General features: G+C 36.0%; 1 protein-coding gene across 4 annotated transcripts in view; it reads right to left on the bottom strand.

The window, feature by feature from the left end:
- Nucleotides 1-1180: 1180 nt before the first annotated feature.
- larp1b (La ribonucleoprotein 1B) overlaps nucleotides 1181-23382 on the bottom strand; it is a 39205-nt gene continuing 17003 nt past the window's right edge. For 2 of the 4 annotated variants that reach the window (XM_073826910.1, XM_073826911.1), the window contains exons 5-19: nucleotides 21517-21639; nucleotides 20402-20564; nucleotides 13960-14104; nucleotides 13701-13875; nucleotides 13315-13535; nucleotides 11225-11329; nucleotides 10766-11128; nucleotides 8022-8139; nucleotides 7775-7932; nucleotides 6812-6918; nucleotides 6489-6652; nucleotides 5885-6029; nucleotides 4754-4863; nucleotides 4389-4516; nucleotides 1181-2982 (exon numbers count right to left, since the gene is read on the bottom strand). In XM_073826910.1, coding sequence (XP_073683011.1) covers nucleotides 2584-2982; nucleotides 4389-4516; nucleotides 4754-4863; nucleotides 5885-6029; nucleotides 6489-6652; nucleotides 6812-6918; nucleotides 7775-7932; nucleotides 8022-8139; nucleotides 10766-11128; nucleotides 11225-11329; nucleotides 13315-13535; nucleotides 13701-13875; nucleotides 13960-14104; nucleotides 20402-20564; nucleotides 21517-21639 — 2624 coding nt within the window. In that variant the 3' untranslated portion in view covers nucleotides 1181-2583. The remainder of the gene's footprint in view (nucleotides 2983-4388; nucleotides 4517-4753; nucleotides 4864-5884; nucleotides 6030-6488; nucleotides 6653-6811; nucleotides 6919-7774; nucleotides 7933-8021; nucleotides 8140-10765; nucleotides 11129-11224; nucleotides 11330-13314; nucleotides 13536-13700; nucleotides 13876-13959; nucleotides 14105-20401; nucleotides 20565-21516; nucleotides 21640-23382) is intronic. The other 2 variants (XM_073826912.1, XM_073826913.1) reach the window with 2 other exon arrangements.

Below are 23382 nucleotides of genomic sequence, written 5' to 3'. Positions count from 1 at the left end.
CTTGTGAGCCCTTTATCTGCTGAAGTACAAAATGTATTCAAGTTTCTTGACCCCAAGTTTCTGTATACACATTTATTGTCACTGTTTGAAAAGTGTATATTCTTTATAATGCCTAAAGTAATTGATTATAGTGTATACTAAATGTATTGTTTACAACGGAGCAGCTGGATTTCTCTCAGTGTGTTTATGTCTGTAAGAGGGTTCCCGTAGTAATGGAAAACATGGAAATATTAGAGAATTTTAAGAGAAGAACTTATGAAAACCCTTGTAGTGAACACACATGCTTCAGGTTATCCGTGACTTAAAATATTGAGTATATACATACTACCAGTCAAAAGTTTTTGAACAGTAAGATTTAAAAAAAAAAATTTGCTCACCAAGCCTACATTTATTTGATCCAAAGTACAGCAAATGGAGTAAAATTTTGAAATATTTTTTACTATTTAAAATAACTGTTTTCTATTTGAATATATTTTAAAATGTAATTTATTCCTGTGGTTTTAAATCTGATTTGTTAGCTTCATTACTCCAGCCTTCAGTGTCACATAAACCTCTAGAAATCATTCTAATATTCTGATTTGCTGCTCCAAAACATTTACGTTAAAAACATGACAAGTTTAGATTTATCTGAAATCTATTGTAATATTAAAAATGTATTTATCTTCACTTTTGATTAATTTAAAGCATCCTTGCTAAATAAAACTATTCATTATTATAAAAATGTTACAAAAATATACTTAAAATATAAAAATAAAAATAATAATAATAATAAATGTTTCTTGAACAGCAAATCAGCATATTAGAATGGTTTCTGAAGGATCATGTGACACCGAAGGCTGGAATAATGATGCTGAAAATTTTACTGTGATCACAGAAATTAAATATATTTTAAAATATATATTAAAATAGAAAGCAGTTATTTTAAACAGTAAAAATATTTAACAATATTACTGCTTTTGCTGTATTTTGGATCAAATAAATGCAGGTTTAGTGAGCAGAAGATTCGTCTTTAGAAAACATAAAAAAAAATCTTACTTTTAACTGGTAGTGTACATTATTCTTTGTGAGTGCAGATTATTTATTTTATTTCTTCCAAATAACTGGAAAGGTAATACATTTGTAATGTGTAAAATGTAGAAGACGCAGCAAAAAAATTACACAAGAAGTACAATATACTGTATGTTATTTTGGGGTTTTATAAACAGATTTTAATATATTTTAAGTTTTTTTTACATTTTACAATTTATGAGGAAAGAAAAAAATTAAACCGACATGCATACCAACACACAAGCACACACAAACAAAAATATCACAATAAAATGAATCAATAAAAATGAATTGATTGAAATTAGAGAGCTGCTTCTAATATTTTTTTTTTATGTACAGTTTTCATAAGCAAATATGATACAATCGGGACATCAATTCAGTGTCTGATTAATGATCATACATGAGAAATAAAAACACTGATTTAATATTATCAGCCATATTATCCAACCTGCAAAATAAAAATATAACGCAAATAAAAGTATTCTCTGGGCCACAATGTTTGCAGTCTTCCACACTCTCTCAGTAATATCAATAAAAAAAACGATTATAATCAATTAAGCTTCCAAAAGAGAGTAAAACAATAAATTATCTCAAACTCAACTCCAATAGGATTCAAAATTTAAAAGGAAGGAATAACTCCTCTCAAAAAGATAACATTTCTTAGAAACTTCAAGTACACAGATGTTTTCCCAATTTAAGTCAAAATTATCAAAAAGGTCAAAGGTGTTTTTCCTTTTCCATGGCATCTTTGAGATGGCCACCTGCGCATTGTCAATATTCAATTAAAAGCAGGAACATCGTGTAGTTCCTGTAGATGTTAACACTTTTTTTACAATCCCTCGCCACTGATGTGTACGTACTTCTCTGATATTCAGCTCAGACACTCAGCTAATCATAAAAGCATAAAGAACTTAGTATTCCATCACTGTCATATTTCCTACACAAGCTAAAAGAGCAAAAAAAAAAATTCAATAAGCTATATAGTGTGTTATCTTGTGTCAACCTCAGTTCAAGTTTTTTTTGTTTGATAAGCTTTTTGAGTTTTTAAAATAAACTAAATATGTGCATTTCGCAAATTAAAAACACTTAAAACCAAGAGATTATTAATTATGCTGAGAGAGCCGTAAAATATATATATATTTTTTTGTTGCTTTTGAAATGTAAGGCATTTGCAAAGGTAAAAGAGATAAAACTGCATTCCATGTAGGAATGCATCTTGTGCAAACAAAAGTTCACCATGCGTACTTGATTCTGAAACTACTAACTGTGGGAAAAAAGGAAGAAAAAAAACAAAATAAGATCTTATGGAAGTTAACCTGTCCAGAAAAAGCACCTTGTACAACACAAAGATATTTCTGGTTTACTCTTCAGTTCGTGAACGCAGCGGTCTGACAGTTGGTCTTTGCTCTAACGGTTTGACTGGCTCACTTCCGAGGTTACGGTGTAAAAATGTAAGCCTGCACCAGCACTGAAAATCTTTTCACAGCTCTAGAGTTAGAATCACGCTCAAATACTGTATATAGTGTAATAAGGGCTTCATTTCTTTGGCTGTTGGGCATCTTTGTTTTTGCTCGTCGCCACCTCTCCTTTGCGAGCATCTGATGAGGTATTCTTTTTCACATTCTCTTTGGGTGGGGCTTTTGTTGACGGGTCATTAGCCGTGCTGCTTTTGCCGGTCAGTGGTGCTGGTTTCTGATTGGCTGCGACTGGCTTGGCTGATGATTGATTGGTGGTTTTCGTTGTCGTTGAGGCAGCGGCCTGATCCGACGAGGTTGTTTTTGCCATCACTCCTGCGGTTGGTTGATTGTCTGAAGACGTCTTAGCAACTGGGGTCTGTTTCGATGATGAGTTTGAGTTGTGTCGCCTACGTTTCACCTCGTCTCCTGCGGAGGCGGGGTGTGCTTTCCTCCTAACTCCTTCCTCTGCCATTGGTGGCTAAGAGAAGGAAAATTACATTGGGTTTAGAGTTCAACAGACTAATATTATGAGTTAGAATGTGATTAAACGCACATACAATGTTGGACATGCAAAATGCACATATTTTTTATTTAGTACTGGCCTGAATAAGATATCTCATCACATAAACAATGTTTACATATAGTCCACAAGAGAAAATAATAGTTGAATTTATAAAAACGAACCCTGTTCAAAAGTTTACATACACTTGATACTTAATACTGTGTTGTTACCTGGATGCTCCACAGCTGTGTTTTTTTGTTTAGTCATAGTGGTTCATGAGTCCCTTTGTTTGTCCTGAAAAGTTAAACTGTTCGCTGTTCTTTAGAAAAATCCATCAGGTCCCACAGATTCTTTGGTTTTCAATATTTTTGTGTATTTGAACCCTTTCCAACAATGACTGTATGATTTTGAGATCCATCTTTTCACACTGAGGACAACCGAGGGACTCATATGTAACTATTACAGAAGGTTCAAACACTCACTGATGATTCAGAAGGAAAACCAACTCATTAAGAGCCTGGGAGTGAAAACTTTTGAACTGAATGTACATTTTTCTTATTTTGCGTAAATATCATGTTTTCTCATTTAGTAATGCCTTTCAGAAGCTACAGAAGATACTTATATGTTCCCCAGAAGACAAAATAAGTTAAATTTACCCTGATCTACAATTTCAAATAAGAAAAAAGCACATATCCTCATTCTGTTCAAAAGTTTTCACCCCTTAATGCGTTGTTTTTACTTCTGAAGCATCAGTGAGCATTTGAACCTTCTGTAATAGTTACATATGAGTCCCTCAGTTGCCCTCCGTGTGAAAAGATGGATCTCAAAATCATGTACATGTACTCAAGTGTATGTACATTTTTGAACAGGGTCATTTTTTATATAATCAACTATTATTTTTTATTGTGGACTATATGTAAATGTCTTATGTGAAATATCTTATTCAGGTCAGTACTTAATACAACAATAATATGCATTTTTTATGATCCCTCTTGTTTTGTTAAAATAATTCACATTTTGCAGATTCTGCAAGGTGTATGTAAACTTTTGGCTTCAACTGTAGACTAATCATATTTACCCTATAAAGCCTACTGTATAATATATGAGACACAAATTATTTATGTAATACATGTATTCTGGCTTCTGATCAATAGGTTATACTTTTAATACAATTCTAAAAAACACCACCTTCAGGTCATGGTAAATGTGTCTAGTAATTAGCTTTGCTAGTAATATTTAAGGGTTAAAAATCCATAATTTTTTTAAAATCATGTTAAAATGAGAGTATCTAATGATTAACATCGTTTTATAATAAGGCTTTACAGAATTAATGTATTGTTTTGGGATCAACATGCACATGCTTATGTGATACTTATACTCACATCTACTCTAAAATCATCAATGCTCTTGAATTTGCTGAGGTATTCCTGGAGTTTGGGGTCAATGGTCTGATTCTTCACCTTTGCGTATTTCAGGAAAGCCCAGAATTTCTCCAGTCCATATAGCTGACCTAGACGTACACACAAACCCACAAACATCAGATGCAAGCACATGGTGACACATCAAAAAAAGAAAAAAAAGTTGATTTACTAATACGTTTCGGGTAATGCGCAGAGTAAGTGAATTTTACCCACAAAACACCAAGCTGGTGGATGATATGCATTCGTTTGATAAGTTAAATCGGCACAATACACGTTTCTGCCTCTGCATGTTTTTATTTTGTTTTGCCAAACTATAAGTGTTTGACCTTTCTCATAGTCCTGAATGGTCTCGTCTTGGAAATCCTTGAAGATGTCCTGTCTGAACCTCCGCTCTAGACCATAACTGTAGAACCGGAACAGACACTCCAGTCCATACCTGTGTGAAACATTTAAACACACATTAGGAAACCAGCGTTGACTTTCCAAAGTAGCACAATAGGTAGTATACAAAAACCTTATACATCCTTTACCAGTGTAATCATTTGCATGACTATCAACATTGCAAATAATACACATGTAGGAAGTCAGAGATAGTAGTTTTGTCTTGTCTCAAGACTGCATTCTGCACCCAAATAACATGCACAAGTATCTGAAATATTATTCTGCATCATCTGGCATCCCAGAAAAAAATGATTTTGTTACCATAAAAATGCTGGCCAATACATTTTTGTATTGCCTTTTTGCATGAAACCTGATTTATTGTTTAAGAATCAGCAAGTTTTGTGATGCTGATGGCATTTGACGTTCATGTTCCTTTCGATATTGTACATGATTGCATTTTGTACTCATATTATATTATTAAATAGGAGCCCAAGTCCTTAGCATCCAGGATTTAGTTCTGAAATATACAAACTTACTTAATAACTAATACAAACAATCTGTGAGTAAACAACTAGAAGAGTTTATGCATCTCTGTATAGTAACCAGACAGACCAGAAAGAACAATGTTCAGACTTGGCAGCCATTTTAATGTGGGTGTGTTTGTATGTTGTGTGTCACGTAGGTCAAACATGAATGCCAGCTTTAACACTCTCTCATGAGAAACTGCTACGATAGCTAAGATTTCATATTTGATCATTTTAAGAATAGACATTTTTCATGTGTTCTGTAGCTTATTCTGTAAAACAAATCAGAAATTTTGAAGCGCCTGTAATACCTATGGTATATACCACTGGTTATGTATATAGTCTGAGGGACTCGAGCAGGAACGCTTTTATTTTCGGTATGTCATTTATGCACCCTCTTGCCAAACTGAGGGCACTTGAGAAGGCGTCAGATGAACTTGGTTGACTTACTGCCTGGTTATTCTGAACATCGCTGCCTGAATTCTCAAAGGCTGATAACTTCTCCAGACAAGGTCTGCAGATAAAATACAAAATTCAGGACTATGACTTTACCTGTAGTTCTCCTTGGCATCCTCTACGGCAAACTGCTTGAACTCCTCATACATCTTCCTGTTGAAGTTGTCTCTGAGGAAGAAGGACCAGAATCTGAAGAGTGTGTTCATCTCCTGAGACTGACCCACACCTAATCGCTTCCTCTCTGAGAAAAGAGAATATACAAAATTGAGAAATTCAGGTAAAACTGACTGACAGACAGAGACACTGACAAACAGACAGAGACACTGACAAACAGACAGAGACACTGACTGACTGACTGACTGACTGACTGACTGACTGACTGACTGACTGACTGACACAGACAGACAGACAGACAGACAGAGACACTGACAGACAGACAGACAGACAGAGACACTGACTGACTGACAGACAGACAGACAGACAGACAGACAGACAGACAGACAGACAGACAGACAGACAGAGACACTGACTGACTGACTGACTGACTGACAGACAGACACTGACAGAGACAATGACTGACTGAGACACTGACAGACAGACAGACAGACAGACAGACAGACAGACAGACAGACAGACAGACAGACAGACAGACAGACAGACAGACAGACAGGTAAATATATCGATAGATAGATCATTGTACCATTGAGGCAGCGTCTGCGATATTTGTGGTAAACTTGCTGGGTGAAGCCGTTTTCTCTCAAAAGCTCATGGGATGGATGCCAGAACTTAGGCAGGGACTGCGGGGTGCAGCCGTAACTGCCTGACAGCGCGGGAGCTCCTTCTGACGGAGATGCATTGGAGCTGCTGTACAGAGGACAGAGAAGATAATGGGAGAGAAAGAGAGACTGTTAAGCAAAGCCAACTTTCTGAAACAATTAGCTGATGTTTCTCAAGAAGTAGAAAGATTGGCACCTCAGTGTTGAGGGCATGACATAAAAAAAACAAACCAAAAAAACCACAAACCTGATGGAGGCAGTGCGTGGTCTGTGCTCTCTTGAGTCCATCACCCAGCCCACATGGCACTCCAGAGGAGGGTTAGAGCTGTGACGGGTTTTCCTCTTTCTGGGGGTCTGAAAGTGATGGAGGGGGAGGTAAAGAAAAATTATGAATATGCACCTCGTTATACAATATATTATTATAAATAAATTTTTATATATATATATATTCATTATATATATTTATATTTTCTATACATATATATTTTTTCTGATGCAAAGCTGAATTTTCATTAGCCATAACTCCAGTCTTCAGTGTCACATGATCCTACAGAAATCTTTCTAATATGCTGATTTATAATCAATATTGAAAACAGTTGTGCCGTTTAAATTTTTTTTTTTTTAAATCTTTAATACTTTTTTTCCCAGGATTCTTTGAAGAATAAAATGGTTAGAAGAACAGCATTTATTTAAAACAAACACAATTTCTAACAATATGAGTTTTTATTATCACTTTTTATCGATTTAACACATCCTTGCTGAATAAAAGTGTTAATGTCTTTCAAAGAAAGTAAGAATTAAAAAAAATTACTGACCCTAATCTTTGAGCGGTGGTTTAAATTGTTATTTTACATAAATGCTGTTTTTTTTAAAAATGCTTTATTTATCAAGGAATCCTGCAAAAAGTATCACAGGTTCCAAAAAAATATTAAGCACCATAACTGTGTTCAACACTGATAATAAATCAGCATATTAGAATGATTTCTGAAGGATCATGTGACACTTAAAACTCAAGTAATGATACTGACAATTCAGTTTAGGATCACCAGAATAAATTCCTATTAAACGTTTAATAAAATAGAAAACCACTATTTTACATTGGAATAATATTTCACAATATTTCTGTATGTTTAATCAAATAAACCCTAATCCTTTAAAAGAAAAGAAAATATATATAATCTCAGAATATGTTCGCCTGGCACAAACATACTTTTCCATCAAGGTTGCCGCTATCTTTGATGACAGGGTAGAAGCGTGGGGTTTTGGTGGGGTCTTGTCTTCCAGGGGTGCGTGGTGTACGTGGGGTATGAGGCACACTGGAGGATTCTGGGACATCCGTGGGGAGAGAATGAGCCATGCTAGAATCATCTACAAAACAACAACAAGCACAAAAAAACAAACATTTAAATAAATAAATTATTTGATTTATAATGAATTAATCAAGATAGATAGATCACCTGTCTGACATGGTGGAGGGGGCGGGACCTCCTGGTTGGGGTCAACAGGAAGTTTAGGGGCCAGAGTTTCAAACTCGTCTTGGCTGATCAAGTTGAGCTTTTTAAAGTTCTCCACTTCCTGAAAACATGGACCATATCAACACATTATAGAGAGTACTAACAAATAGCTTCAAGTGTGCTAAAAGCATAACAACTACAAGTAGAGCATCACACTCTTCATTTAAAAACAAAGAGGAAGACAAAGTGTTCCGGTTTCTTCCGGTTTCTGCCTGTATGAACAATGAAGTCATAAGCGCTCTGTATTTGACCGCAGGCAGTGCACTTGATCAGGTTTACCAGCGGTTATTACTTGCAGCGCTTCAGAAATGACATTTTTATAGTCCATCATAAAGACTCAAATCCATTTGGCCACTGAAAGTGAAGCTTTTAGGCCTATCAGAGGCATTCAATCAAACATAGCATAGTGGATCAAGAGTCTACAAAGAACATAATGGCAATGTTGATATATATCAGATTGACATATAAATTCATATTAGTCACAAATGGTACACAGAAATAAGCCACACTAACTATACCACTCTCAAAATGAGGGATCATTTAATTTTAATTAGATTTGAGAGTGGCATCATAAACTCTAACTGATCTGATCTGAACAAACCACATGTGCTCTATTCTGTCATTTTGTACAGCTGTTTATCAGGTGTCTTTACTGTGAACTTCAGCCCGCAGAGACCTTGGCACAGTTAACACAGGTGTTATGACTCCCAAGCGCGGGAACATGCGGGTACCCCCGACACCGCTGTATAGTTCAAACACATAAACTGTAAACTCAATATGATCCACTCGATTCAAATTAGAGTCTTCTTTGAGGGTTTTTGACATTTGCAAATGATTCAGATTCTGTTAATGTTAGTATAAACTGGCTTCTGCATCAATAAATGAGTTTTATCTTGGAGAAGCTAATCAAGACAAAAACTTTTAACAACAACAAGATCACATCCTAGATCATATGCTTTCACAGAGCTCTCATCTGAATGGCTGTCTGGTGGAGGTATTTGTCAGTGCTCTGTTAAAAACAAATGATAAGGCTAATGGTTTAACCAAACACAATTCAATCCAGACACATTCAGATGAAATTATAATGTACTAATCAAACTGAATTATAATGAGATATTAAAAGATATTAGCACAAAACAAACCGTTAAAAGGTATGTGATCACATGCCAAATCCTAGAGTGCACAGGTTGGTTGAGAAATAAATCAGCAAAGATACAATGTGCCGCCTACTGTGAGATAGGAGATCTTAAGCAAATATTTCAGGATATTTTTGGTCACAACAGAGCAATTCAAACATTTGCAGTGGAAAATTTCCATGTTACTGCTGAGTGTGGATATTTATCTGAAGTTAACAGATGCTGAACACTCAGTATGATCTTCTCTGTGTTACTTACTATTACACACTCATTTTCTCTTAAAATGAACCTTTTTTGTTAACACTATGGATCAAAAGCTTGGGGTCAATATGACTTTTTTTTAAAAAGAAATTAATACTTTTATTTATCAAAGACTTTAACATTGTTACAAAATAATTTTATTTCAAATAAACGGTGTTCTTTTGAACTGTCTATACATCAAAGACCTCTTAATATTACACAACTGTTTTTAAAATTGATGCTTTTTTTGCACCAAATCAGCATATTAGAATTATTTCTGAAGGATCATATGACACTGAAGACAAATAATGACTGCTGAAAAATCAGCTTTGCCATCACAGGAGAAAATTACACTTAAAAATATATTAAAATAGAAAACAGCTGTTTTAAAATTGTCATTTTTTTCACAATATTAACAATACCGGAATGATCCACAACTGTGTTTTTGTTAGGTGATAGTTGTTCATGAGTCCCTTGTTTGTCCTGAACAGTTAAACTGCCCGCTGTTCTTCAGTAAAATCCTGTTTTTTCAGCATTTTTTTGTATTTGAACCCTTTCCACCAATGACTGTTTGATTTTGAGATCCATCTTTTCACACTGAGGACAACTCAGGGACTCACACACAACTATTACAGAAGGTTTAAATGCTCACTGATGCTCCAGAAAGAATTGCATTAAGAACCAGGGGTGTAAACTTTTGAACAGAATGAAGATGTGTATATTTCTCTTATTTTGCCTAAATATCATATTTGTTTTCATTTAGTACTGTGCTTCAGAAACTACAGAAGATACTTGCATTCTTCCTAGAAGACAAAATAAGTTAAATTTACCCTGAACCTTCTGTAATAGTTGCATATGAGTCCCTCAGTTGTCCTCAGTGTGAAAAGATGGATCCCAAAATCATACAGTCATTGTTGGAAAGGGTTCAAACACACAAACAATACTGAAAAACCAAAGCATTTGTGGGACCTAAAGGATTTTTCTGAAGAACAGCAGGCAGTTTAACTGTTCAGGACAAACAAGGGACTCACAAACAACTATCACTAAACACAAAAAAAACAAAAAAACACAGCTGTGGATCATTCAGGTAACAACACAGGCATATGTAAACTTTCGAACAGGTCCGTTTTTATAAATTCGACTATTATTTTCTTTTGTGGACTATATGTAAACATCTTTTATGTGAAATTAAATAATTCAGGTCAGTACTAAACAAAAAGTAACATGTATTTTGTATGATCCCTCTTATTCTTCATGGTGTATGCAAACTTTTGACCTTAAGCATAATTTAAAAAGCACAACCAATCTCACCTTGGCATTGGCACACTCTTGCTGCCCTTCGTCCTGTGTCCAAAGATCCTGTTCATAGTAGAACAATCCATCGTTAATGGCTTTGGCGAGGTCAGCGGTAATTTTGGCACGTGACACATGGTTTCCCGTCCGATCACCCCCAGGGTGCTTTCGCAGGTGAGGGGGCGTCTGAGTAACAATCAGGATCTTGTTTACGTCTCGGTCATCAAGTTCATCATCAGAATCGTCATCTGACCAATCAGTGAAGGTGTTCTTGCGAGGCGCTGCGAGTCGTTCCATTTCTTCATCAAACAGGAAGTCCAGCTCCTCCTGGTCTGCGTCAGGCTGCTGCTTTGGGCTGGACTGAATTGATTCTGTCCGCTCCTGAAGCAAACACAAAATATATCTTATTGACTTACAATAAACATGAAATAAATCTTGCAAACAGAAAACACAGAAAGCAGGCGGGGGATACTCAACTGCAGATGGGGACAACTCAAGAAGGGGAGGAGGAGGAGAAGAAGAAGGAGGAGGAGGAGGAGAAGGAGAAGGAAGAGGGCTAGGAGGAAGAGGAGTTACTGAGGTCTGCACACCCACAGGACAGGAGATGAAATGGAGAGAGGAAATGATGGATGAAGAGATATGGAGTAGGAAAAGGAAAGATGTGAGTTATTAAAATGCTCAAGCAGACTCATGAGTTATAAAGGAACATAAAGGAACTTTTTTTCAAATTGATTTTTGTACGCATACATATTTTGCTTCATGCACTGCATATCAGTTATTGGGCGATATTTTCATTTATTGATTTTGTACACTATCGTTTGAAGGCAGCAATGTTTTTGGTAACACTTTACAATAAGCTTCATTAGTGAACATTAGTTAACATGAACTAAGAATGAACAATACTTATACAGCATTTATTAATCTAGTTAATGTTAATTTCATAATTTACGAATGCATTATTAAAATCTCAAGATGTGTTTGTTAACATTAGTTAATGCACTGTAAACATGAACTAACAATAAACAACTATTTTATTAACATTAACAAATATTAATAAATAGTTTAATAAAGGTATTGTTCATTGCTCGTTCATGTTAGTTCATACATTAACTAATGACAAGTTTTTATACTTTTAAATCTAATTTGATCTAAATCTAAATAGATCAAAAGTGACAGTAAAGACATTTTATATGTTACAAAATAATACTATTTCAAACAAACGCTGTTCTTTTGAACTTTCTTCTCAAAGAACCCTGAAAAAAATTCATCACGGCTTCCACAAAAATATTAAGTTTTCATATTAGAATAAAATAATCATAATAAAATAAATTTCAAAACATTAAAATAGAAAACAGATATTTTAAACGTTAGTAATATGACAATATTACTATTTTTGCTTTAGTTCTTTACAGCCTTGGTGAGCATAAGAAACCTTTCAAAAACACAAACAAATCTTACCGACATCAAACTTTTGAAAGGTAGTGTAAATTGAATTGTTCATGGTAATTTTTCATAGTTATTCATTTAGATTATCTCTGTGGTCATCTAAACACTCACTTAAAGTTCATCTTAAAAAAAAGGCAATTTAAAAACACTGTTAAATGTCATCTTTTCCCAATCTAAAACTGAATATCCAATTCAGTACTGTACATTATAATGTTTTGATGGCTAAACTCACTTGTAGCCAGGGTCAGAAATGAACTTTTCCATTAATATGTAATATTTAATTATATTTGCCCCCTGGAATTGCTTTTCAGGGGCATTTTTTTTTTACATTTGGGAGGGCAATTTTTATAATAACCTTATTATAATCACCTATAATCACCAAACTATGTCTTTAATGTCAAATACTTTTACCTATACAAAATACATTTTTCTAATTAATTTAATCAGTATTTTAAGCTGTTGCCAAAAACAACAGACTGCTTAAAATTGTATCTAAATTAAACATACACAAAAATCATTATTGTAGATTACTGCTTTTTTATTGCTTGCCTAGCAAGTTATGCAAAAATCACTTAAATTTTTAAATTAATCTTTTATTTACATCATATCTGCACTGTTTTTTTTATAATGAGGGATTTCGCTCAAGCGTTTTCAGTGCTGACTGCTCCAAGCATCTCTGATTGGCCAATGCATTCCTAAGTTCAACAGAAATGCGTCTGATTGGTTATAAGGCTTAACGCTGCACAAAACAGCATGTAAAAGCAATCTAATCCAGTGTGAGCAAATCTAAATATGATTCTGCGAATTGACACTTTGTTCATTTTCACGTTTCTTTTTAATTCCGACAACCGTAATACATATGTAATGCGTAAAGGCATTTTGAATTTATGGGGCATTTTAGCTGATATTCGTGGCATTTTGGCCACAAGCCCTGCTAATTTCTGACCCTGCATTTATTTTGTTGTGCCTAGTTTACCTTTTTAATTACATTTTTTAATACAAAATAGTGTTTAATTCTAAAAACTGTTACAAAAAACAATTTTCACAATGATCAGAATTTCGTGCATTCCTACAAAACACTGTGACATATATCACTATATTAGGATCGGCTGTGGAAGTACCTTATTTTTTCCAGAGCAGTTTCTGTGACGTTTTTCCACCTGTATCCACGGCTGGGTTTCTGGATCCGAGAGACTGCTGGATCGCTCTTTAGACGTATTCCCATTTTCACTAGAGGGAGAAGATTCTTTGGACTGAGGTTTGGCCGCGTCTGTGTCATCACTAGCTTGGCCATTCACTAAAGCGGGTTCATCCATGTGTTGACTGACAGGGGAGGACGACACTGTGTCACATGTCGAGAAAGAGATTGCAAACAAGCGAGTGAGTGAGTGTAATGACTAAAAGCAGGGCTGCTAGTTTCACAATCAAGCACTTAAACAGCATAATTTATAGCAAAACAACTAAAAGTAGAATTTTAAAAAAGCTAAACAGTGGAACACATCAGAACCTGTGGTGATTGAGGTGAACGTCTGTCCTGGGATGAACTCGGGGCAGTGAATGAGCTGGGAAAAATCTGTGCGTGGGGAGTCCAGAGGTGGACCCGGGATGGGCCAATGCTCGGGTTCCTCTTTCCTACGGATCTGCTCATCAACAAGCTCTACGACTTCACTGTTCTTCAGCGCCTGCTCATACACACAAAAACCAGATATAACACAACCTAAAGATTATAATTTCTGGTAGAGAAGAGGTTAAGGATCAGTAGTCACCTCCTTAATGAGGTTGATATCAGTGGTGAGGGCCTGAACTCTGTGGAAACTGGCGATCAGAGAGATGGGCAAAAAGCCTTTTGAATCCATCTTCCTCCGGAGGAAGAAGTCACGCTCCAGGTTTGGAAGACTGAAGTAGTATTCACTAAAAACAAAGAGACATTTGAAAACTCCAAAATAACAATTAAATAGCATAGCTTCACATTTGCTGCCTATAATTAGTGTATTTAAAGACTACTAAACTACTAAATATAACTGCTGCATGTCACGTATGTGCACAATTAAGATGTAATTACATGCTACTTAGATATAATTACACACATATCACATATTTTCAGCTGTGTACTTAATATAATACCTAATAAGACTATAATACCTATGAAGCGCATACAAATATATATTTGCAGAGGCTCATTTAATAGTTTTATTAGTTGTATGGACATTTGGTATAATGGCAATGAGATATAATTTATTATGCAATTCACCTTTAATGTGTATAAAACTACAGTCGTGGCCAAAAGTTGAGAATTACATAAATATTGGAAATTGGAAAAGTTGCTGCTTAAGTTTTTATAATAGCATTTTGCATATACTCCATAATGTTATGAAGAGTGATCAGATGAATTGCATAGTCCTTCTTTGCCATGAAAATTAACTTAATCCCCCAAAAAACTTTCCACTGCATTTCATTGCTGTCATTAAAGGACCTGCTGAGATCATTTCAGTAATTGTCTTGTTAACTCAGGTGAGAATGTTGACGAGCACAAGGCTGGAGATCATTATGCCAGGCTGATTGGGTTAGAATGGCAGACTTGACATGTTAAAAGGAGGGTGATGCTTGAAATCATTGTTCTTCCATTGTTAACCATGGTGACCTGCAAAGAAACGCGTGCAGCCATCATTGCGTAAAAATGGCTTCAAAGGCAAGGATATTGTGGCTACTAAGATTGCACCTAAATCAACAATTTATAGGATCATCAAGAACTTAAAGGAAAGAGGTTCAATTCTTGTTAAAAAGGCTTCAGGGTGTCCAAGAAAGTCCAGCAAGCGCCAGGATCGTCTCCTAAAGAGGATTCAGCTGCGGCATCGGAGTGCCACCAGTCAAAGACTATAGAATACCAAAGACATGTCACTCGTGTAGTTTTGAATGGGGAAAAATGCAACGGTCATCATGGCCGCGAAGCTCCGCCTTCTTAGTGAAAGAGCCAATCGTTGATTAGTAAAGTCAGCGCGTCACTGCAGCTGCCGTTAGAAGTCCCGGTTGCTATAGAAACAATCGGCGCTCTGAGACGTGAGCTCAGTACTGCGCATGCGCACTGGCTCATTTAGCCGGAAAAATAAGCGTTTTTTAACGCTATTGGAGCACAAGGAACCATATTTATGAGGCAGTTCTTGTTGGATTTCTTTGCAGATTTAAAATATGAAATTTAATCGTGAGGTTGGTGAACAGTTTTGGAGAATTTGATGTTTCCCCATTCAAAGAGATAGGAGTTGCACTTGAATGCCCGAGTAGCGTTTCAAAGATGGCCGCCGAGTGACATGACTTGTCTTAAAAGGACTTTGACCAGTGCAGAGCTTGCTCAGGAATGGCAGCAGGCAGGTGTGAGCGCATCTGCACGCACAGTGAGGCCAAGACTTTTGGAAGATGGCCTGGTGTCGAGAAGGGCAGCAAAGAAGCCACTTCTCTCCAAAAAAACATCAGAGACAGATTGATCTTCTCCAAAAAGTTTGGTGAATGGACTGCTGAGGACTGGAGTAAAGTCATATTCTCCGATGAAGCCTCTTTCCGATTGTTTGGGGCATCTGGAAAAAGGCTTGTCCGGAGAAGAAAAGGTGAGCGCTACCATCAGTCCTGTGTCACGCCAACAGTAAAGCATCCTGAGACCATTCATGTGTGGGGTTGCTTCTCATCCAAGGGAGTGGGCTCACTCACATTTTTGCCCAAAAACACAGCCATGAATAAAGAATGCTACCAAAACACCCTCCAACAGCAACTTCTTCCAACAATCCAACAACAGTTTGGTGAAGAACAATGCATTTTCCAGCACGATGGAGCACCGTGCCATAAGGCAAAAGTGATAACTAAGTGGCTCGGGGACCAAAACATTGAAATTTTGGGTCCATGGCCTGGAAACTCCCCGGATCTTAATCTCATTGAGAACTTGTGGTCAATCCTCAAGAGGCGGGTGGACAAACAAAAACCCACTAATTCTGACAAACTCCAAGAAGTGATTATGAAAGAATGGGTTGCTATCAGTCAGGATTTGGCCCAGAAGTTGATTGAGAGCATGCCCAGTCGAATTGCAGAGGTCCTGAAAAAGAAGGGCCAACACTGCAAATACTGACTCTTTGCATAAATGTCATGTAATTGCCGATAAAAGCCTTTGAAACGTATGAAGTGCTTGTAATTATATTTCAGTACATCACAGAAACAACTGAAACAAAGATCTAAAAGCAGTTTAGCAGCAAACTTTGTGAAAACTAATATTTGTGTCATTCTCAAAACTTTTGGCCACGACTGTATAAAAAGACAACAGATAAGAAAACAGATTTTTAAAGATAACCTAAGGTCTGAAATCATTAGAGCAAATTTATAATGCATACACTACCAGTCAAAAGTTTTTAAACAGTAAGATTTTCATGTTTTTTTAAAAGAAATCTCTTCTGCTCACCAAGCCTGCATTTATATAATCTAAAGAACAGAAAAAGCAGTGCAAATCTGAAATATTTTACTATTTAAAATAACTGTTTTCTATTTGAATACATTTTAAAATTGTATTTATTTCTGTGTTTTCAAAGCTGAATTTTTAGCATCATTACTCCAGTCACATGATCCTTTAGAAATCATTCTAATATTCTGATTTGTTGCTCAAAAGCATTTATTTGTATTATTATTATGATGTTGAAAACAGCCTAGTAGAATTTTTCAGGTTTCTTTAATGAATACAAAGTTCAGAAAAACAGTATTTATCTGAAATTGAAATCTTTTTTCGGTAATTGAAAGCACCGTTGGTAAATAAATATTAATTTCTATAATTTCTTTCCCGGAAAACAAATGTATACTGACTCTAAGCTTTTGAATGGTAGTGTATAATGTTACAAAAGCTTTGTATTTCAAATAAATGATGATCTTTGGACCTTTCTATTAAAAAAATATCCTGAAACAAACTAAATCAACTGTTTGAAATATTAATGATAGTAATAATAATAAAAAAAATTGAACAGCAAATCAGCATAATAAAATGATTTCTGAAGGAAATCATGTGATACTGAAGTCTGGCCTAAATGAAAATTAAGAATTCCTTAAAAAAAAAAAAAAAAAACATTAAAAATCGTACTCATTAAAAAACTACTCAAAAACTTTTGACTGGTAGTGCATATTATTATTATTATAATCATTATTATCTAAATTATATTACAATCAAATCAAGTGAAATACTAAACTGAACGATTTATATTTCAGAGAATATGAGCATTGCATGTGTACTTTTAACAACAGTAGCACATACGCTGCATGAACAGAATTAAATATTTTTAATTTGTGTAATTTTTCAAAATCCTAAATGTTTAGATTCAGACTTGTTCTATAACTGCTGCAGGCGGTTGCACTTACACTAACTGTTGTATATGTGCTAGGACAGAACTGACTGGACGTCATGGGAATAAATCTCACATCCCTTTAGTTATCCCTCCCTCCCTCCCTCTCTTTTTCCAGAAACATATGCATTCACAGATCAGCAACGCTTTTTTCCCCATCGCTGTCCTCTGGGTTTGTGTATTGTGTAAGGTGACAAACACAGCAGTCCCACAGCAGACGGCACAGAGCCTCTGGCAGGATTCCAGTGAGACCAGGTGCAGTGAGTCTAAAATTCAGCAGTGATAGTGCAGTTATTTTAAATATTGTATTGTATTGTATTGTAATCTTTTAGACACTTTGTGGATAAGCGGTCCTGCTAACACATACAAGTTCCTACAAAGTACCTTGATGAGGCACCTGAAGGTGGAACTTCAGAGGCATGACCAATGAAATACATCAGCCAATCCAAAGCCTCCTTAATGTGTAACATAGGTGAACATTTGCTAAGATTTCTGCAAGAAGCAGAAGTGCTCTAGGAAGAAACGCAGCAGCCTCCACCCAGAACACACCTAACATTCCAGCAGCTTTAGTCAGCGGAGGTCGAGACGCCCCATGTGCCATATTGTAAAAATTATTCTGGGGAGTTTCGGCAGAGGTGTTGTGCAAGTTTTACTCACTGGTATGTTTAGGTTTGAGGAGAAGCTGGCCTGGGAGAACATCCAGGACAAGTAATTTAGAAACGTGCCAAATGGAGACATTTATATCTTTTTCAAATAAACAAAAGACATTAAATATAAACAGATACAGAAATACAGCTGAAGCCAAAAGTTTACATACACCTTGCAGAATCTGCAAACTGTTAATTATTTTACCAAAATAAAAGGGATAACACATGTTATTTTTGTTATTTCGTGCATGCTATTTTTTTATTTTGTACTGACCTGAATAAGGTATTTCACAATAAAGACGTTTACATATAGTCCACAAGAAAAAAAAAATAGTTGAATTTATAAAAAAAAATACCCCGTTTAAAAGTTTACATGCACTTAATTCTTAATACTGTGTTGTTACCTGAATGATTCACAGTTGTGTGTTTTTTTATGTGTGTTTGTTTAGTGATAGCTGTTCGTAAGTCCCTTGTTTGTCCCGAACAGTTAAACTGTCCGCTGTTCTTCAGAAAAATCCTTCAGGTCCCACAAATTTTTAGTTTTTCAGAATTGTGGTGTATTTGAACCCCCCAACAATGACTGTACGATTTTGAGTTCCATCTTTTCACGTGGAGGACAACTGAGGGACTCATATGCAACTATTACAGAAGGTTCAAACAATCACTGATGATTCAGAAGAAACACAATGCATTAAGAGCCAGGGGTTAAAACTTTTAGAATTTGATGATCAGCTTCTGAAGGGCAGTACTAAATGAAAAAAATATATATTATATTTAGGCAAAATAAGAAAAATGTACACATCTTCATTCTGTTCAAAAGTTTACACCCCCAGCTCAAATACATTTTTCTGAACAACAGGTAGTATACTTTTGAACGGGGTCATTTTATAAATTCAACTATAATTTCTTGTGGACCATATGTAAACATCTTTTATGTGAAATATCTTACTCAGGTCAGTACTAAATAAAAAATAACATGCATTTTACATGATCCCTCTTATTTTGGTAATATAATTAACATTTTGCCTAAGACACCTCAAAAACATCCAAGACACACAACTAAAAAAAAAACAGAGTTTCAGCGAAGAGCCAATTTTTACCAGACAGCACATGCTGAACTTAGCAGAAAACATGTTGAAAAAGCACTATTACTATACTATTTATCATCGCAGTCTTATGCAACACTATTATAACGCAACATTAAATTAAATTAACAGTTAAAGGGACAGCTCACCAAATGAACAGTCTATGAAAATACACCTAAAGATGGCTTGAGGTTGAGTAAATGATAATGTAATTAGCTTTTATTTTTTAACTATCCCTTTAAGACAAAATGAAAGTTGAAGTCTCTGGGGAAGCAACTGTTACTTTTTATGTAATACAAAAACGTGTTTGTGGTTTAGAGTACTCTGTTGTGAAATTTGCTTTTTTTCACAAACAGTTAAAAATCATCTGTGGTATTTTCAACCCCATCAAAATGTCTGCATAGGAGGAGTCTTTTTTTTTTTACTTATCTGTCAACTGTTTTTCATCAGTAAGACAGGCTTTTTGTAAGACAGGCTTCAGATCAGTTTTAAACAGCCAGTACGCGTGCGTGTGCGTGTGTGTGTGTGTGTGTGAGCTCCCTGTGGACTCTTAGCTCATTATGATCAGAGTGTTGAGTGCAGTAAGCTTGGCTGAACTCTGAGTAAGATTACATGGGCAGGAACGCACAAACACAAACAGTAACCTCGTGCTGGGTGAGACACACACACACACACAGTTCGACTATGCACACCTATGCAGATTTTAATTTCCACATGAAAGTCTTTATTTCTGACTAACTAGGAAACACCCACGCGCACACAGTGTCCTCTGTCCTAATCTCTCTGACCCAGATCATCTGACCCCTTCCCCATCATCCATAAGGCAGACGAGCTAAATTAAGGACACACAGACAGGCAGTGCCAGGCCGCCCAATGCTGCAGCTGCTCCCCCTACTGGCGCTAATGTGCAAAACACTGCGTGTGGACTGACTGGTTTATTTTACTGAACTACAGACAAACCTTGAAACTGCAAATCCTCATGAAGTCTTAAATTTGTTGTGACATGACCAATAAAAAGAAACCATGTGGTGAACTGAAAGCTGGAGAGCTGGAAACGCAAACTAAGCGGTGTATTTTGTATAAATTCAAAAAGAAAAGATATTTTGAACTTACATTTGGCGTTTGATGTATTCTTTAAGCAAATTCTCCTCAATCGTATACATCTGCACGCGATTACCGTCATCATAGTAATAGACCATGTTAGCGCCGAACTCGGATGGAACTGAGGACCCGTCCAGGTACGAGTCCCGGTAACTGTGGGAGTAGTCATATCGACCTGAAGAGAGATATTAGTTATTACACAATGTGCATTTCTAAGTATACTAGACTTTGAACAAGTGAAATTTTAACCCTAAAACAAAATTGTAGAACTAAACTACTTTCACACTTTACACTAAAGACTGATTTTTAAGTTTAAAGGGATAGTTCACCCACAAATGAAAATTCTGTCATTAATTACTCACGCTCATGTCGTTCCAAACCCATAACACCTTTGTTCATTTTTGAAACACAAATTAAGCTATTTTTGATGAAATTTGAGAGCCTTCGTAGACAGCAATGCAACTGACATGTTCAAGGCTCAGAAAGGTAGTAAGGACATTGTTAAAATAGTCCATGTGACATCAGTGGTTCAACCGTAAATTTATGAAGCTATGAGAATACATTTTGTGCGCAATGCACATTTTGTCCATGCACTCTCTGCCACCATTCAGGTGTCAGAACACCGGCTACTGTGCCAGCTGCACTACACGCATGCTTCGTGATACTCTCATGAACACATATGTCGAAGATGTAGATTCATGACATTATGGTTGAACCACTGATGTCACTATTTTATCAATGTCTTTACCACCTTTCTAGGCGTCGAATGTGTTAGTTGCATTGTTGTCTATGCAGGGTCAGAAGGCTCTCGGAGTTCATTAAAAATATCTCAATTTGTGTTCCAAAGATAAACAAAGGTCTTACGGGTTTGGAACAACATGAGGGTGAGTAATTAATGGCAGATTTTTTATTTATCGGTGAACTGTCCCTTTAAGGTGACTATGATCCTTATAGCTTTTCTTATGTTGCAACACACATTCAAAAAAAATATGGAAAGTCTTTCAAGGAAAAGCAAAGTTAGTGCATTTTATTTACTAGAACATCGTAACGATACAAATCTTCCTTAATAAACCATTTTAACATAGTCTGACTGTAAGAACCGTTGTTTAGGGATGTTTATTGGTTACCTCTTCCACGACCTCTGCCTCGGCCGCGACCTTTGCCCCTGCCCCTGGGGCCTCCACGTACATTGCTGCCCTCGCTGCGAACACTCGCTGTGTCATCAAAGAAATCTCTCTCTCTTCGCCAGCCTGAGGAACAAACGTCAAAATGAGAACTCAACATTTACAGTGTAGTGTAAAATATTCACCATGGTTTTGAATTAATGAACACTAAGTCTCAGGTGTGTTTGATTAGAGTTAGAACTAAACTCTGCAGGAAAGTGGATCTCGTGGGCCAGATTTGAGGATCCCTGCTCTACTGTTTTAATGGCAGCAGCTCTTGAGCTGCACAAACACCTCACGTTTGTGTAAAACCTGATGATCATGTTTTCCAGCATGATTTGAAAGTCTTGAGATTCAATGAAAGCAAAAACATCTGACATCTGACAAAGAATTTGTAGGACCTGAAGGATTTTTCTGAAGAACAGCAGGCAGTTTAACTCTTCAGGACAAACAAGGGACTATGAACAACTATCACTAAACAAAAAACACAGCTGTGGATCATTCAGGTAACAAAAGAATATTAAGAATCAAGTGTATGTAAACTTTTGAACGGGGTCATTTTTATAAATTCAACTACTATTTTCTCTTGTGCACTATATGTAACCATCTTTTATGTGAAATATCTTATTCAGGTCAGTACTAAATAAAAAAAAACAACAACATGCATTTTGTACGATCCCTCTTATTTTGGTAAAATAATTAACATTTTGCGGATTCTGCATGTAAACTTTTGACTTAACATTTAACTGTAAACCATTGTTGTCTCTTCATATCTATATGTTCCAATGTAACAAACAGAAAGAGAAAGAACTTTTCCAAAACCAGTCTAGGGGCTTTTAGTAATGCCTTAAATCCTCCTGCATGTATCCTGCCATAACATTTAGAAAATAACTCATTGCAAATTACCCCACACTAACATCTAATAACACATAATCTAGGATTTACAAAGCAATTAAGGAACCATTTAATTAAGTAATCAGAATTGTGTAATGTTTCAAAGACATTGAGTGTGAGTGTGTGACTATGTGCATGTGTGTATGTGTTAAGACATGCGTCTGTGTGTGATTTAAAGCATTTACATGACTGGAACCCGTCCAGACATCATGGGAATTTCTAAACTCTTCCATTCTTTCTTTGTATGTCTATTCGCTCTCTTTTTTAGCTGGAGGTTGTTGCTGGTACACGTGTGATCATGTTCAAGTTTACAATTTTTTTTCCTAAAGTTTGTATAAGTGTGATGAAGGTGCCAAGTCTTTTTTCCCCACTTCCACTTTCCAACCCTTTTTTTTTTTTTTCACGTACAGAAATGAGTAGTACTTTTGACAAGATTGTTTAACCACTTGATACATGACATTTACTAAAGCAGACAGATGTTTAAAGCCATTTTTAGCCATTCAGGGTTTTAAGTTACATGGGTAATTACCTTTGACCCTTACCCATAACTCTACGTGACTGTTCAATTTACATGCCCTTGTTGTTGTTTTTTTAATCAAAATACATTATCTTACAAATTTGAACATTTATTATCTTGTCTAATAAAAAGATGTTTCCTTTTAACAATAAATCCATCTACAGGCTAAAAGGATCACTTGAGTGAGTGTGTAATGATCCCAGCAATGCGGTTTTATTCCACACAAAGGGAGGTTCCCCATCATGATAACTAACGCTGGGTAACCCCCTATTACCGGATGTGTTCTCTTGCAGAATAAATTAATCATGGGTAATAAATGAACCTGCGAATAGGATGTTTTTACAATGGCTTCAGTAATCAGTAACTTTCACATAATGCTGCATTCAAGCCAAGGGGAACCCAACGGCCACTGCCATTTG

The sequence above is a fragment of the Garra rufa genome, chromosome 21 (assembly GCF_049309525.1).
Source record: "Garra rufa chromosome 21, GarRuf1.0, whole genome shotgun sequence".
Lineage (NCBI taxonomy): Eukaryota > Metazoa > Chordata > Actinopteri > Cypriniformes > Cyprinidae > Garra > Garra rufa.
Note: the sequence above shows the minus strand (reverse complement) of the source record. Positions and strands in the feature narration are given on the sequence as shown.